This window comes from Cynocephalus volans, chromosome 1 (genome assembly GCF_027409185.1).
Source record: "Cynocephalus volans isolate mCynVol1 chromosome 1, mCynVol1.pri, whole genome shotgun sequence".
In the NCBI taxonomy this organism is placed as follows: Eukaryota; Metazoa; Chordata; class Mammalia; order Dermoptera; family Cynocephalidae; genus Cynocephalus; species Cynocephalus volans.
In genome coordinates, this window is record NC_084460.1 from 132,905,714 (window position 1) to 132,924,436 (window position 18,723).

At 41.4% G+C, this 18,723-nt stretch overlaps 1 protein-coding gene across 1 annotated transcript in view; it reads right to left on the reverse strand.

The window, feature by feature from the left end:
- PLCXD2 (phosphatidylinositol specific phospholipase C X domain containing 2) overlaps positions 1–18,075 on the reverse strand; it is a 37,112-nt gene extending 19,037 nt beyond the window's left edge. Inside the window, exon 1 of the mRNA XM_063114925.1 lies at positions 17,758–18,075. Within this exon, the coding sequence (XP_062970995.1) occupies positions 17,758–17,929 (172 nt within the window). The 5' untranslated portion in view covers positions 17,930–18,075. The remainder of the gene's footprint in view (positions 1–17,757) is intronic.
- Positions 18,076–18,723: the final 648 nt, after the last annotated feature.

Sequence of the window (18,723 nt, forward strand, 5' to 3'; positions counted from 1 at the left end):
TTTAGAAACTGCTCATTCCCTCTCAGACTCAACCAGTGACAAGGAATATACAGGGACACTTCTCTGGTCCCTACTGTGGTCTCAGATCCCCTACTGTGCGGCTCTGACTTCCCTTGGAGGCCATCACCAGCTCACTCCCCTTTTCAGCATCTTCCCGACTCATGACAGCAGTCAGCTTTGTCAGCACTGTGGGCTTCCAGGTACAGCCATGTCGAGGGGCACGCCAGCAGAGCAGAGACCCAAGGGACCAGTCTACTTGGGACGTTAAAGCATTGCTGGGATACACTGCAAATGTGGTGCCAGTTGATGCGGTTTCACCGGTGACTCCTTACAAAATGGGCAAGATATTAAAAAAAAAAAAAGCTCTCTCCAATGCATATAGTAAACTCTACCTTGAACATGAACACGTGATATGAAAAAACAAGTCCTTTTTAATTCTTACTCTCTTCTAAGCAGAGTGAGTCCTGGCAACTGTTGCATCTCTGTTTGCTAAGCAAAACTAAAATATTCATCTCTGGCATTAATGGCTTTTGACATACTTGAAGCAGTTTTAAGCAGTGGGTGGGGGTATGCAGGTTTGGAGGTAGCAGAAGCTTGGAAAGACCTCAATTGCTCTGCCAACAAAGGGGAGAGAGGTTGAGGGGTTAGAAGCAAAGGCTGAGGAGGCTGAGAATCAAAGGGGAAGAAAGAGGAGATCCCAGAGGCCCAATGCTGTTTTGAGGCTCCATCCCACCAGGGGCTCTGCTCTGTGGGACCTTCTTGGCTTCATCTCACCTAGCATCTGGAACAGAGCGCCCAGTCAGGGGCAGATCTAGCAGGGGAGCGGAGCGATGCCATACAAAGGGGAGGAGAAGTGGAAAAGTATAAGAGGAGGCTTCTCTCTGATTGAGATGGACCCCTTAAGAAAGAACCCTTTATGAACAATTCTTTTTCTTGGCATACTGGAATTAAAACCGTATTGCAAGGGCTAGCAATATAAGCATCATTAAGCAAAATATATAGGTTTGGGGGGCCTTCTAAGGAAAAAAATGATTTATAAAAGCACAAAAGTAAGAAATCAGAAAAATACCACGAATAGAGTGTACTGATTGATGTGTAAAGATACCGGGAAATTGCTGTAAGAAGAGAATGTTTGGGCCAGCCCCGTGGCGCACTCGGGAGAGTGCGGCGCTTGGGAGCGCGGCGGCACTCCCGCCGCGGGTTCAGATCCTATATAGGAATGGCCGGTGTGCTCAATGGCTGAGCGCGGTGCGGGCGACACCACACCAAGTGTTGTGATCCCCTTACCGGTCACAAAAAAAAAAAAAAAAAAAGAGAGAGAGAGAATGTTTGCTAAGATCAAGCTTTTGTTGGTGGATCAACATAACTTTTTGAAAACTGCATTATAGAGTGTCACCTTGCTTTTCTTACTGAATGTTACCAGCTTCTATTGTTAAACTTATTAAACTATACTTAGGAAAAACCCCACCTATGTTCTCTTCCTGTAACTTCCTGGTCTGGAGAATAAATGCGGGAAGAGAATCCCAATTCGTGGTTAACTTCCCAAATGGAAGGAATGCCTCTCTCTTGAGGGTTCCGGGAGATTAACCCCTTTTCGGGGCTTCTCACTGCTCAGAAGAGATGGGCTTTCAGTAATCTTTGGCGGCTCTGTCACCCAGGGGCAAAGGAGTGACAAATCCATGGGAGGCAAAGCAACAAAGATTCATGACCACAAAGAGAGTCCGGCTTAAGCTCCACGTGGCTCAGAATAGCACTGCAATCACGTAGAACACAGCAGGTTGTCACTGCCAAGGCTCCAAAGGCTCCAACTCTGTTCCTCCACAACCATAGATAAGTCTGATGAGGAACTTCTATAAATAATAAATGCTTCAGCCTCATGTGCTGCCTTTGCCTTATTTAAAGGTAACAGATTGCCAGAGAGTGTGAGCAAGCCCCAGGGGGCTCAGACGCAAGGCTTGCAAGCTCTGAGAGCCTTTTACCTGCTCTTGCAATACCATAGTCTACATAAACCTCCCAATGATTGTTCTATCCAGAGTAAGTATTTAGATAAAAGAGACCAGCCCAATCCGTCCTTTACTTTTTCCAGGTTATATAACAAAAAGATGGAGGCATAGATGATGTGTTCCTTTCCCCATTCCCTCTTCCCCATGTACACACTACTGGGCTATTTTCCTTAATTCTCCAATAAGCTAGTGGCAGATGCAGACAGGATGGCCAGACTCTATACACTTGCACTGACATTTAAAGGTCAAGTCTCCCTGTATCATAAATAATGATACCTCCTCCCTCGCAGGCGTCTGAAAAGCATAGCTGTGAGAATTATTGGGGGGAGGAGGGAGCCCGTGAAAATTCACTGGGGCACAAGGACTTGATTTACTGCAATTTTGCTGAACATTTTAGCCGATATGCCCTGTTTCATAAAAAGTTGAAGAAAATTAAAATCAAAGGATGAGTCCAGCCATTGTTTTTCACCTCTGTTCTCTATTGATTTTAATATGGTAAGCCTCTCAATAAATAGAGAGCTCTAAAAGAACTGGATCAATGACATAAATAGGATCCAGTTTTAAAATATTTTCCTTCATAATAGAGGTTATTTTTCTTTTTCTTTCCTCTCTGGACCCTTAGTGCCTGAAACCAGGTGTTACCTCTGAAGGAGTTTCCATTTGTGGGAAAGCCATTTGGCTTAGCTCCATTTGAATTTCCCCATCTGAAGGATAAATTTATTTTGGAGGAATCCCATATTCAGTATGCATTATTTATTTGTTTATTTTTAATTATCTCTCTGCCTCCAGAGCTCATGGAAACCTTTTCATCCAAAAACCAAAAGCATCTTAAAGACACTGTTTGCCTCCTCAGTATTTTTAACTTAGCACCTTCATCTTCAACTTGTTGGTGATCTCTGGCAGAGGCTCTTGTCTGAAAATAACTAACCAACTTCAATTGACTGAGTGCTTATTAGGTACTAGAATGCCACGCTGAGCATTTTACTTATCTGATCTCATTTGACCTCTCCCACAATCCTGCAGGGCAGTGATGACCTGCACTTTACAAATGAGGAAACTGAGGCTCAGGCTGGTTTTGCAATTAGTTCAGGGTTGCAAAGATTGTATGTGGCTGCCTGGGATAGAAACCCATTTCTATCAGACCTGAGTCCACAAAAGATACCTCATGGATGATATTAAATTCATTGCTCATTTACTTCCGATAACATGGTAATCACAGGGTTTGTCATTAGAACTTAATATATGGCCCTCACCTCAAAGCAGAAATGTTGATGGAGAGATTAAAATGGTTTTAAATTTCGTAAAGACCTAAAAAATTTCTATGTAGGGACACACGAGGGCACTCTAACCTTCTCTCAGTTGAGGAAACAATTTCTTTGTAATTCCAAAGCCTTGAATCTCAGTGCTGGTTCTGCTGATTACTTGTGTGAACTTGGGCTTATAAGTTCATCCTCTGAGTACAGTTTATCCATTTGCAAACTTAGAAAGGTGGGTGAAATGAGCCTTAGGGTCTCTTCTATCTTAAGAATTGAATGATTCCACTTACCGGCAGTTCATTAACAGAATTTATGACCTTTTTTAAATCAAGGACTATTAATCATTGCAAAGAAATAATACGTTTCTTTCATATTTAACTATACTTAAACAGAAAATGTGCTTATAAATTAAACTCATCATATTCACAAAAAGCAAATCATTCCAGGCTGGAGGTGGTATTTATTTCTTTTTGGCTCATCTGAGAATTCCATCAAATTGCTAAAGAAATTCTCTCTCCTTACACAGATTCACAGGGACCAACTTCCTGTCGGGTGGCTGGGTCTGTGCTACATTGAACACATTAGCTGGTAGTTCACTTCCTGTTTGCTGTTTACCTGAGAGTTCTCTTTACTCAAAAGGCTGGTGTTTCATTGCTTTTGCGGGCATTCGTATGAGATTTATTGTGGGAACTCTGGGAGAAAAAGACCTTCATAGTCACCTAGCTTGGCTGGAATGTTTCACAGGGCAGTTATTTTAAAATTCATTTGAAAAATTGAACAATGACTGAGATACAGGGAAGCTTCTTAGCTAAATCCTCTCAAGGACAAGAAAGGGTCTTTTCTCTTTCCTGTGCTCTGACAGAGGAAAAAGAAAAAGAAAGAGGGAAAATCCAATAAGTAGGTCTAAATTACACAAAATGATGGGTTTAAAAGAAATTTGTACATTACACACAGCGGGGAAAGTGAATGAAAACACACCCCACCCTGGAAGACGAGTGTTCTGAGGAGCTTATACACCTGCTAAAGCCTCATGCTGGTCTCTCCACGAAGAGGCAGAAAGATTTTTTCTCTGCTGGAGGCTTGCTGGGTGATTACTACACAGACTGCTTAAACCACTTGGCTACTTTTATTCTGAATCAATAAAAAGTCTCCTAAATGTCTCGTCTTTTTTTTTTTTTTAAAAAAGCAACTTGTTCAGCTGGAACAAGTCAGCAGGCAACCCTTCAAACATAACCATCCTCATGGGTGCTCATGCATTAGAGTTCGCCATGGAAACAAATGGCCTCAGATATAAGAAGAAACTACCCTTTATTACAACCAACAAAAGGAATTGAAGGTACAGCCCCACACTGGGTCAATCTCCAACTCTATTAATGCCTTTTATTCAAATGCAATTAAGTGAATTTGGCAAGAACTAGTTCTTATAATTTTAGTATTATTATGAGGACTTTTTTTTTCTTTCTTCAATCTGCTTAACCTCTATGTGTCTCAATTTCTTTATCTGTAAAATGGCAGTAATAAGTACCTATATCACTGAATTGTTGTAAACATTAACTGGATTTATATAAATCAGGTAGAGCAATATTGGGGATCTAGTAAGTGCTTTGTAAATGTTATATAAGAAAGCTATTCTTCTTTTGCTTCTATTATTATTATTAATTGTTCTTATTTTTAAAGCCCTGGGATGCCTTGAGAAGACTTTGCAATGCAGTTATAAGATTTTGTCTTACCCTAGGCAGCATTATTACTTGCTTCCTGCATGCCCTAGTTTCTCCTTAAGTTAACTAGAAACATCTGTTCTTTATGATTACATTCTTTGTAGATAATTCAAGATTCTATGTCTCTCTCCTCCTCCTTCCCTCCCTTCACTTTTTCCATAAGATGCTTATTTGAGCCATACACCAAGTATAGAGATGACAAAACACAGTAGTGTATGGCAGAGAGACCGGGAAATAGTCCCAGTGGGGTATGTTGTATCCTATAATGGACAGAAGTCATGGACACACGTCATACCTATGCTGTTTCTTGCAAGATGAATTGTAATCACCCAAGGGGGTGGGTATTGGAAGGGAGGGTGTTATGGCAAAGGAAAGAGCATATTCAAAGACTGGAGTCAAAAAATGGACAGAATATTCTCTTTCAGGGTTTTCTTCAGGCCCTAAATTGTCACTGGCTCCCTATAGTCTACAAAACAAAGCGTAAAGTGCCCAGCACAGTGTTGAAAACCTCTCTCAGTCTGGCTTAAGTCTATATTTCCCGACCTTTTCAATTTCTTTCTCCTGTCACTTCTGTAAGTTGGCCACAGCAGCCCCTCTCTGTTCCCTGAAGGTGACTTCGTTTTCCCACTTCTAATTTTGCTTACTTGCTTCCCTCTGTGTGGAATGCTCTTCCTCCTCATGTCAAAATCCTACCCATCTTTCACAGTCCAGCTCACAGGTACCCTTCTCAGTGAAGCTGTTCTCTAACCCCCATCTAGAAGTAAGCCCTCCCTTTTCCAGGTCCCTAATGCAGCTTGATTATTTCTTTACTATGGCACTCACCTTATTCTGCTTTTATTGGCTTTGTTTGAACTCTTGTATATCTCCTACAAGATGTATGAACTACATCTTGTTCATTTAAAAAATTTTTCTTACAGTATCTACTATGATACTAGTACATATTAGGTAAGGAAAAAGGAGGTTTAATTATACTAGCTATACATAAAAAATTATGGTTGTTTTGTGCTAAGCAATGTTCTAATCACATTGCATATATTATCTTATTTAATTCTTAAACAACTTTGTGTGTAGTAAAGAATTTAACCTTACCCAAAGAGAGGTCTGGTTTTTGCCCTTGGCCCCTGAGAGGAATCCCTTAAAGCCCTTGGAATGTCCTGCCTGATAAAAGTATCTTTGTTTACCTGTGGGCTTTGGGGCAACACGAGAAAGGCTAAGGATGTGATTTATAGTGGAGGCTTTGAGTCACACAGGTATAGACTTAACCTCTGGAGGGACAGGAGACTGAATTCAGCCATAAGGAGGCCCAATAAAAACCCTGGACACCAAAGTTCAGGTGAGCTTCCCTGGCTGACAACACATCATGGGTATTGTCACACATCAGTGTCAGGAAAGGAACACTGACCATTACTCCATGGGGACAGGACAACTGGAAGCTCCACATTCAGAACCTTCCTGGACTCTGCCCTATGTACCTCTTCCCTTAGCTGATTTTAATCTATAGCTTTCTATGGTAATAAACAGTAACCATGAATATAACAGCTTTCAGTGAGTTTTGTGAGTCCTTAAGTGTGATCTTGAGGATCCTCAAACTTGTTACTAATGTCAGAGTGAGGGTAGTCTTGTGGACTGCACTTCCTCTAACTTCACACCTGTGAAGTAAATACCACCATTATCTCCATTTCACAGATAAGAATGCTAAGGGACAGAGAGGTTAAGCTTTTTACTCAAGGTCATGTAATGAGTAACTAGGATTTGATCCCACATGCATTAACAACAAAAACCACAGTTTGAGTTACTTCTCTATGCTACCTCTTAAGTGAATAAAAATTGAAGACAGAAATAAGATAAAAAATAGTGAGAATACACATAACAATAAACATGTGTCTTTAAATGCTGATGACATTTAAGGCAGCTTTTATAGAAAACCATTTTGTACTGCAACTCAGGTATATAATCTCTACTAATATTACAAAAAGTTTGATATGAACAGATCATAGTTTTGCATGTTAAAATATTTCTGGGGCCTGAGATAAGAATATATTAATTTACAAAGTTATGTATGAGAAGTGGACTTTATGATTATTGAATATAGCAAGAGATTGGTTTAAAAAAAACCAAAAAACCCTTACTGTCCTTGGGGACAATCTTATCATCTTGTGCCTTACCAATTTAATTCCTCGTATTTGACCCAACTCACAATCACTAGTCTGTGAGTTACCTGACTCCACCTAGAAGACTTAACTGCTCTTTCCTCCTCAGTGCTTCCATGGCATTCAGTTTAAACTTGAGGAACTTAGGACACTGGGAGGTAATTATCCCCATATCTGTCTCTGCCACCTGACTGTAAGTCTTTGAAAGCAGGATTACGTCTAATTCATGCCCATATCTCCATACTTAGTAAGTTTCTGCCATATAGTAGGTATCAAATACACGTACACTGAATACCTGAATGAACAGATGTTTAAAGAGTTGCCTAAGGCAGGTAAGCCTAGGTCTCATGATCCTTTTCCGAACTTCTCTTTGGTCATATCCATCTTCTTCAAACAGGTAGAGTTTACACTTTGTACCTTTTCACCTCTAGCACCTGTTTACCCTCAGCTCCATTTATCTCCATTTGTCCTTCTAAATTGAGTTATCTGGGTCAATGAAGAGGAATGTATCAGAAAATGTAGAGGACAAAAATAAACCAGAAAGGCTGACTTAAGGAGCAGCGACAATAAAATAGTTCATTGAACAATTTAAAAAGAAAAGTCCCAGAGAGTAGATTTCTTGCAACTAATGCTTGCATAAATTATCTTCTAATAACAGCTCCTTGGGGCCTCCCATATCACACACTTGAATTAGGCCCTTGGGAAAAACGCAATATTTGTAGGGAACTTGACTCCATATTAACAAGTGCAGAAAGGCTGAAGCATCTTTAGGATATGCAGGCATACTTCAAAAAGTTCATGGAAAAATAAAATTAAAAGATAATATGAATCTTTCCACGAACTTTTTGAAGTACCCTCATACAAAATCAGCCAACATGAGTCCAAGATTTAAGATCAAGGGGACCATTTAGGAGTCTCCCAAACCAAAGAATAACATCTTTAACTTCTTGCCAACTCAAAAGGATAAACTTCACCTATCAGACTTGATTTTTTTCTGTGAGGCATGTGGGAGAAAGTTAATAACCATCAAACTACCAGCATAATCTGAGAGGGCCATGTGGCCAATTTAATTTTCAACCAGTTGCCTACTGAATTCATAATTATTCACAATGCAACAAAGCAACTGTGTGAGGCAGAACACTTAGAAGCAGTGGATGTTGATCAACTTATTTTTTATGTGCTGAGAAGCCAAAGGGGCATCCCATTGTCTGAGGACAGACATCGGCCTGAGAATCAAGAGAGCCAGTCCCGGTCTGCCTCCAACTGGCTGCATGGGTTAGAAAGAAATGGAGTACATCAGAGGTTTTCAGGGGACTTTTCAGATCTGGAATATTTTCAAATGAAGTATTTATATAAAAAACACATAAATGAGGTGTCCTAATAGGCACCAAGGGGGGCACCAAACCTCCCCAGGGCTCTGCAGGGGGCACTATGGGTATTCTGCTGTCCTAGATATTCTCCAAATCAGCTCCAACATCCTATGATTTATGGGAGTAAAGGGTTTTCAATCCCATGTATGGGAGGCATCTTAAAGCCCTGTACATATGAATGGGTCTCTATTCTCTTTCGGAAGATTTTCTCTTCCTCAAGTGTCCAATAGACCCCAGACCTCACCCCCAAATAAGATGGTATGAATAATTCATTAATAAGAAATTCTTCCTCTATTCTGCTAACGTGCATCCTGTTCTATCTCCAAACAGATGGCATCACTTTTGTAAAGTAACCCCTTGCAAGGAGCACTTGGTCATCCCCTGATAAGCCTTCCCAGCTCCGAGATCATCATATTTTCTTTAAAACATTTTAGTTTTTAACACAAAAGGAAGAATAATACTCAGGTTTAGAGAAACGAGGAAAATGTTTAGGGTAGGAGAAAAAGTTATATTAATTAAATATTCTACTACAGAATTTGCCTGCTTTCATTGAGTCTCTTGGTGCAACCCTGGATGTCAGTGTGTGAAATAAATGGGGTTTGATGATTATGGCAAAGTAACTAAAAGTTTCCATTTAATAGCTGGTTTGTGGTGTAATGCACACAGCAAACCCCCACACCCACCCCCGAGCTGCCAATATGGTTGGGGAAACAGGCAAACAAGAAATGATAGAATTCATGCAGAACAGGCAGAATACTAGGATGAGCACATGAAAGCGTCAACTCTCTGGGATTAGAAATTCAGCTTTCCTGAAAGAGGTACACTCTTAGTGGAAATATAAAAAAAAAAAGGATATCAGCTTTAAACTCAAACCATCTGATATTGGATTATAATAGTAGCTGTGGGTGAGAGCAAGTTGTGAAATGTAAGATTTAGCTCTGAAATCATCTCTGCTGGCTGCTACCTATGCCCTTCTCCCGATGCTGAAATGTCCCACAAGGACCTCAAACTCAGCATGCCCCCGACTAAGCATATCTGCTTCCCTCCACCACCCCTCCACCTACTCCTTCTCCTGTATTCATGTTTCTGGAAATGCCATCACCCAAACTAGTTACACCTTCTCTTTCTCTCTCCAATTAATTCCCAAGTCCTGTTGATACTTCCTCCTAAATATCTCCTGAGTCTGTCCCTTTGCCTCTGTCTGTACTGTCACTCTCCTCAGGTCAGCCTCACCTCCCACTTAGATGACCTCATCAACAACCTAACTGGTCCCTTTGGTGACAGTACTTCCCAGTTCCAATGCATTTTGTGCTGCAGCCAGAGTGATCTTTCCGAAACACAAAGTTGACCTTGTGATTTACCTGCTTAAAACCCTTTCTAGTGTTAAGGTACAGTTAAATAACTTAACATGCTTTATTAGACCTCTGAGTGTCTTGCCACTTTACTCCTTGCCACTTTCCTCCTTGCAACCTATTGTACAACTATAATGCGGTATTTTGGTTAGTTAAATGGGCCATTCCCTCTATTCAAGGTCTTCACCCATATTGTTTCCTCTCCTAGAAAACACTTACCCTGTTCCTCTTATTCTGAGGGCTAATTCTTATATATTCTTTAGAGTTTAGTTCATTTGTCACTTCCTCCAGGAGGCCTCCCTGGACTCCCATTTGTTAAAAGGCCCCTGCTATATGTTTCTTCTTGCAGTAACCTATACCTCTCCAACCATCCTACCTAGCACATTGTGTTACAGTTGCTTGATTAAGTGTCCATTTCTCCATATAGACTGTAAGCTCTCTGAAGGCAGGGACCATGTCTGTATTGATCCTCACTGAATCACCAGGTACAACATGTCCTGTTTCCTCCTTTATTTTGATATTGTCAGGTCTGTACAGAAAAAAACACTGATAAAATATTCTCTGAGAAGAAATGATACTTCACAGCCAACAGTTCTAGAATAATTGGAATTTAAAAAAAAAACAAAACAAAAACATTTTCTTAGAAACTTTCAACTGCTTAAGAGACAATGAATCCTTGAAAGACTGCCAGTGTTTAATAGATGATACAACCTGGCCATCCTTCTTATAGCAATGCAGGCCTCTGTGGACTAACCTATTTTATCTTGGAGTTACCTGGAGATCTACTAATGTAATCCTCCTACATACTCTCACGGGTATTTGGCAATATAATCCAAATTCCTACAGATGTTTAACAACACAAGTGAGAAGGTGGAAGGACTCCTGCTTAACCATGCATGTAAATACTCAAACAGATTTAGTCACACATCTCCTCCACCTAAATTTGGTTCTTGATATGTGTTCAAATTCTTTTCACACACACAAATACACTCATGTATTATAATGTCTATAAATAATCCCTCCTCTGCAGGCCTGGTTTAAAACTCTAATTAGGGTTAGTCAGCATTTGCAAAGTGGTTTTCAATTTTCCCAAAGGCAAAGTTATAGGATGCTAAAGCATTTCACTAACGTTACCTTTAGTGTGCCTGCGCTCATAAGCTCCTAGAGCAGGAGGGAGATGGAGAAACATCGTGCCACATCTAGTGGAGGTCAGGGCAGATCATGGGTTGGAAATCAAGTCCTCAGCTTCGGAAGTGAGTCTGAAAGAGGAACATGCAGGAGAAAGCAGCGTGCACCTAGGATCTAAATGTCAGTGGGCATGTTTGGCAGGATATTTATGAAGAGGAAACAATAACAGAATTTGGCCCTCTTGAGAGTGAGGCTAAGGTCATAGTTAAGAGTGTGTGCACATGTGTGTGTTGGATGGTGGTGGTGGTGGTGCATGTGTGTTTGTGTGTGTGTGTGGGTGATGCATGTTTTTGGACGGATGATAAAGCTATTCCAATAGCTGGGGAAGGAGTTATAAAATATGTGTAATGATTAGTTCAGAGGAAAGCATTTTGTAATATTCTCACTCTTGAGCTGGGAACAAAACGACTGAGTTAGGAGAGCAGGTGATGGGGAAAGGAGAGCAGAAGCAGAGGTAACAATATGGGCCTGTCACAGACAGCTAGATTCTCCCAAAGGCACTGCATGTCTGGAGATGACAAAGTTTGACAGTTGAATTTGGGACTAAGGTAATTTGAACAGAATGGAGTGAACAGAATAGAGTAAATAAATGAAGAGGATTTTCTGGATTTCTTGATTAACTGCCCTCCACTTAAGACTCCCCTGGTACATCCTGGGGACACTCTCTGTATCCTTCCCTTAACTCTAAAGCCCCTTTGAGGGGGTGACCCTTCAAATTACCCTAATCTGATCAGACAGAGAACACTGCGTCACAGGTTTTAATTGGACAGCCAGCTCCTTTACTAGACTGTAAATTACCTGAGGGTATAAATTGCATTTTGCAGCTCTTTTTTGTTGTCCATTCCAGGCACAGGCTTTCAGTAAATGAATGTTGTGATTGATTTTTTAAAAGATACATCAACATAATAGTTATTATTATAATATAATACCTATTTTGTGCCATAAAGCAAACTGTATGAATTAATTTATTTAATTCTCACACCAAGCAAATGAGGTAGTGCTATTATTATTATCTCTGTTCACTGAAGCACATAGAACTTAAGTAACTTGCCCAAGGTTACACTGCTTGTGAGGGGCAGAGTTGGGATTCAAATCTAGACAGTCTGGCTCTAGCATTCATATTCTTAACCAATTCATGAATCTTCTTCTTACAGATATGTGTAATTCCTGAATTCTTTGTGGTTTTTGTGTGATTTGAGGTGAGGGGAGGAGGGCTAGGGAAGTATGAGCTTTCTTAGGAGAGAAACCTACTAATGGGAACACCAAGGTCATAGCCTCTTTTTCTACTTCTCCATGACTACCCAGAGAAAAAATGAGAAACAAAACAGAAATAAACCATTCCTGTTTGAGAGACCAGTTTGATCTCCTACAATTCTTTTTTTTTCTTGATTGAGTCAGCTATGGTAGATTCAGCTTGGTGCTTAGTTTTCTACAACCTCAAATCCTGTAGGAGAATTAACTTGTTCTAGGGCCAACTCATGGCTCATGCTATCCTAACTTCTTGTCATACAATTTATTTTACACCCTTTTGGGGTGGTTCCCAAATCTCTTTTAGTTATACCAGACCTGATCCAATTTCCAGAAGTGGGATTTGAGTAATGACCCCTTCATCCTGCTCCCCCTAGTGATTTCGTCTCCATGTCACACGTGGAAAGAGAATGTAGGGCCACAGGGAGAAGAGCTATAGAAATCATCCAGTGTTTAAGAGCAAAACTGCAGAGGTAAAGGACAGGGTTCCAGAAAAGTAGAAGAGAAGACAAGGGAGTGATCACCAGCAACATGAGAACAGAGAATGGTCTGGGAATTCGAGAGCAGGGGGGAGCGAAGGGTTGACCCTAGAATGCAAGGCCGGGGACAGGCCAGGTCAGTGGAAGGAAGGTGAAGAGGGAAACAAGAAATGAGAGAGGGAGAGGCAGCAGCCAGGTAGGAAGACGAGAAGCTCAAATTTGACAAGGGAAGAAGGAACGCAGAAAAGATGCTGGGCAAAAAGGTCATTCCTAGGACAGCAGTTACACCCAAGTTCTGCTTCTTACTCTTCTGTCCACTTCACTCTGTCTCAAAACTTTCATTTCTAATGAGGCTCAGTGACGAGCCTTATCCAGGGCTTTACTAAGGAATGCAATGGAAAATCTTCATCTGGCTTCATGTGGCTATTTATGAAAGGTGAATCTACCCAATCTATTCAGTTTAGTTCTGATCATCATGGAAAATGATGGTGGCTGCAAGCCATGTTTCCATGCATTAAATTATTCACTCAACAGTCACAGTGACTTAACTGCTACCTTCTACCAAGATTTAGGATTACAAAGGGAAATAAGTCGTATTCACTGTTGACAAGTCATTCACAGACCCTGGGAAAGACAGACAGTTAAAGGCCACCCCGTGGCTCACTCGGTAGAGTGCGGTGCTGATAACACCAAGGCCATGGGTTCGGATCCTATATAGGGATGGCCGGTTTGCTCACTGGCTGAGCGTGGTGCTGACAACACCAAGCCAAGGGTTGAGATCCCCTTACTGGTCATCTTTAAAAAAAAAAAAGAAAGGCAGACAGTTAAAAAATAACAATGTGTTGAGAAGGGCTATGGCAAGGGTATTAACAAGGGATTTGGAGGTGCAGGGAGGGCGTCCTCCAGCCATTTCCCACATATACTCCCATTCTTTAGCTCAACTGGTGTATTTCACCTGAAAAACCCCCTTCTCAACTCTGATCCCCAAATCACATTCCTTGAAATCCTGACCATTCTTCAAACCTTGGGTCAAATGTCATTTTCTTAAAGTAATTCCCAATCTTAAAAGTTGGAACTAATCTTTCCATTCTGTGCGCTTCTGTAACACATTATTTATATCACTGTTTTAACATTCATCCCAGTGAGTTCTTTTTAAAAAAAACTATGTATGGTGAAGATATATGTATACCTATCTCACTAGGTCATAAACTTCTTCTTTTTTTTTTTTTTAAAAAGATGATCGGTAAGGGGATCTTAACCCTTGACTTGGTTTTGTCAGCACCACGCTCAGCCAGTGAGCCAACCGGCCATCCCCAAATGGGATCCGAACTCGTGGCCTTAGTGTTATCAGCATCGCACTCTCCCCAGTGAGCCACGGGCCAGCCCGGTCATAAACTTTTTTGACAGTAGGGTTGATGTCCAATTCATCTTTGGGTATCCCAGAGGTCTGAGCATGGAGGTTTCTTAAAATGCACTCAGGGTCTAATGAGGTAAAAGTTCATTTAGATCAACTAATCTGAAGCTCCTTTTAGAATGCTAAAGTAGACTCTGCTTCATTCTGGCAATTGTGAGTCCTTGTTTGCACATGCCAAAAATAATTTCTTATTTTGAAGAGGCATTAAAAAAATGGCCATTAGACCTAAAATGACCCAAACATTCTTGCCATCTCTTTCTACATTTGGACAAAGAACAAGCACAAAACAAAACAAAACAAAACCCTCAAATTAATCAAATAATTTTAATCTGGAAAGGACTCTATATTTCATTTCATCCAACATCTTAAAAACAAATGAAGACACTAAGTCCTGAGAAGTCCAGATACTTCTTCAATATCACACAGCCAGAATCAACAACAAATTCTGAGACCCTCAAGTTCAAGGTCTTCCCAATAGACCAAAGTGTTTACCTTTAATAAAAAAGAAAGAGCATAGTAAAAAAAAAAAAAAAAAAAAAAAAAAAAAAAAAGGCATTAAAACATACAGAGAAAAAGAATTCATTGAAAAGCAGTATATTACAGAAAAGTATTTTTTCTATCAGTCCATTTGTCCACACTGAATATCATGCTTTCACTAACATCAATGAAAATGTTTGTACAGTTTAAAGTTTTAATTTAAAAATCTGACTTTTGTAATTTCTAGACTTTTTACCCCTCAGATATCAAAAGCTTCTATACAGTTAGCAATGACAATTATTCTGAGGTTCTTTTCCAAGATTTTTCAATATGCTTGGGTGACACAGTTCATTAACAGGTGTTCTTAACAGTTGCGGAAGTAAAATAATACATCAAGGCCCTTCTGAGAGGTGCACATTCACACATGTTCTCTCCCATCATGGCTTGGGCAAATGCAGCAGGTGCACTTAAATCTGACAGTTCACTCCATCCTGTTTTTGCTACTATTGTCAGAAACCCTGCCTTTTCCCTGCCCTTTCCCATGTTACCACTGCCCCACTCCCATCCTGACAGATCTGACTAAGTCTTACAGACATACCAGATCAGGCTCATGAGCACACATGCACACAAACACACAAGTCAGAGCACTAAATTTGAATTTAAAACTTACTGGGTTCCAATTCTAAACACATACATACATATATATATCCATATATATATATATATATATATATACATATATATATATCCATATATATATATATACATATATATATATATATATCTCTTAGATTCAAAATTTGTACACATGTATGTATCTATCTATATCTTCACAGTGATATGTAGCTACATAGCTACACAGGGGCTTAAATACTAGTTCTGCCACTTAATATTTGTGTTATCTTTAGAGAATTACTTAATCTCTCTGAACAGTAATTTCCTCACTTCTGAAATGAGGATATTAATAGTTACTGCATGGAGGTGTAAGGATTTGAGGTAATGCACGCCAACAGGTGCTGCATGGTAGTGCTCAGTAAATAATAGCTATTATGAGGAAGGTGACCTAAGGGGGAAGAGGAAGAGAGGATGGGGAGGAAGATGGTGGTGCCTACTTCCTGAATGCATTTTATGTTTCAGAATTTCTCAGCAAGGCTTGATAGGACTTGACTGCCAGCCTTTATCCAGGGAGCACTAAGCTCGAGGTAGAGTAAAGAGAACTAGCAGGGGGCAATCCAAAAATGGCTAGCACTTAATATGTGATTGTCCTGTCTTGAGCTTACATTTAATATGCATATGTCCCTTCTACTGCTGGGAATAGGGCATTTCATAGAAGTAAATTCAGCATCTTTTGAGGAGTCAAGGCCATCGTTTATTTTCTTTTTGCTTTGTAGGACCAGACTTCACAAAGCAGGGTGAACAAATCCCTTTGTCCCCAATGGTGGCTAAAGAATTTCCAGTTACAGCAGTAGGGCCCAGCTGTTTGCTCCCCCAGCATTTCTAGTAACTGTGGGATACCCCATAGATCACAGAACAAATGCCCCACTCCTTTCTAGTCATGGATACAGAATACACAGCCAAGCCTCTAGCAGAGCCGCTGTTAATAGTTTGAGCTTTCCAAAGTACAACAGAAAAGGAGGAAGCCTCAACCTACTTTGGACACGCCCTGAATGACAAAGCCATTTAGGGCCTGCCTAAGATGCCATTGTGTTTACAAACAAACACTACCTGTCGTGTCACTCAACAACATAATTCCATTAGAAAGCCTGAAGGCAAATGACTAATGTTAAAAGTGGCCCATGCATCGTTTTGGCAATGACTCCACAGGCGTCAATTAAACATGGAAAAGACCTGTTCTGAAGCATGACCATCTGGCATTTCCCAAGAAGCTGCAGTCAATGACTGATAAAACACAGGTGATGGTAACTATAAAGAAATTTAGTAGTCCATTCCTTGCTCAAAAGCAGCAAGGTCCCATGAGGACAGCAAACCTGGAAGACCTCCAAAGGAAGAGGCCAGTAAGGAAAAGCCTGCATTTGAAGCCAGCGCTGCTCTTTCTCATGCATAGAAAGCAAAGATCAGGGGTTGCATGAGGTCATCTTTTCAGCTACCAAAAAGGCAGACTGACTGATCCAGGGAATGCTTGAGAGTTTGGTAGTCTCAGGGTGAGCTTCAGTTGCTATGTCTCCAAGTGAGAGAAGGACTGGCAGTAGTCCATCTTCTGCTCCTGGGAGTGCTTTCCAAGTATCAGCATCGTAGGACTTTGCTCAGCACACTAGGCCAAGCTCACCGTCCAAACATCCTTCTCTAGAAACCAAGCTTTAACCACCTTTGGAGTGGAAAGAAGAGGGCACATTTAACAAATCTAATGACAGTGATGTCAAGGTTTAAAATCTCCCACAGAGAGACAGTGGCTGGAGAAGTGCTTTTCAAGATTGCAGTTCTAGATCAGTCAGGCAGACACCTGTGTATATATAGACAGAGCTTCAAACACCACTAGCTCATCACACCTAATGACTGCCTGTGATGAGAGCTTGCATTCTCTATTTCTGGCTTTTCCAACAACAAAAATATGTGTCTTTATACTCAGTCTTGATTCTAAACCTGTTCTCTAATGCCTATCTATTTTTTGTTTCTTTCTCCAATAAACAAGCTCAGATAAGTGAGAAAGGAAATATTTTTCAGTTTTAGTTTTCATCCAGATATAAAATCGTCAATGACTTTTTTATTCATTACCCTTGATCTCTCCTTTTTCCTTTAAGTGACTCAAGTAAATGCACCCCTCACATATCCTGGTTCCAACATTAGGAAGGTTAATATTCTTAAAATGAGGATATCAACTACAAACAAAACAAATAAACAAACAAAAAAACCACGCAAATAAAAACAACGGTGCTTCCATTCTTATGAGTCCCTTTTTGCCATTGATGCAGTGTACTTAAATCTCTTTAAAGCAGCTGCTTCAGCGTTAAGTTTTTAGTTTGGAAATAAGAAGCAGTCACTGATAATTATTTTCTCAGTACAATAGAAAAGCAACCCAACCCATTAACAACACTAAAATGGCAGAATTAAACACAGTGGGAACAAGTAGGAATAGAAAAATACCTGGGATTGCCAGATTGGAAAGGGGAAGGTTGTGGAGGCGAGGGGGGAGCGAGGCCATCCAGTCGGCATTGCAGACCTCCGATGATGTCTTTGTCCCGTTGGGGTTGGGGGAGCAGATGGTCCCCATTCTGAGTTTCCTTCTTGCCTTCCTAACTGCTAGCATCATTTTCATTAACAAACTGGGCAGGCTCAGCCCAGGGCCACTCACTCAGTGATCATTACTGCTTGCGCTCTGTAGACATTTCAGGGACACCTTTGTCACGCCAGTCTTTCCAAAATGCCTTTCTGACTGGGAGACGGGACAAATAGGTGGTTCCCTACCCCCAGCACCCGCAGTCCCCACCCTCTCCGGCCCAGCCACTGCTCCACTCTCTTAATCTGCTCAGTCCCAGCTCCGCTAAACTTCTTATGTTCCCCTCTGGAGATGGGGAAGATAGGCCCCTAGAGATAAATCTTACAGAAACTGAACGTCCGAGGGGCAGCCACGCCCGCAGCCACTCACACGACAGGTGCCCGCAGGGCATAAAGACATGCCTGTGGGTCTACACTCTTGTGCGCGCCCGGGCGCACCGTCTCTAGCCTGATTTCTGCTTCTCGATATGTCACTGGGCTGGTACATAAGCGGGGCCTGCCTGCTACTCACTCCGCCGGCGTCTCCGCGCAGACGCCCCCCGCCCGTGGCTTCCTGAAAGGCACTCACAAGTCTAACCCCCGGCACCGCGGCGCGGCAGCCCCGCCCCTCACTGCCGGGCAGATTCGCCGGGCTAGGCGGCCCGTGATTGGCCGTTGGCGGAGCGCGCTCCGATTGGCCGGCGTCCCCGCGGGCTGTCCCTCTGCCCCGCTCCCACGCCTCCCCCGCTCCCCAGTCTCCTCCCTCCGTTACTCCCGCCTTCCTGTGTGTAGACAGACGCAGCTGCAGCAGCTGCAGCCGCTGCAGACATGGGAGTGTGCAAGCTTTGGACGGTC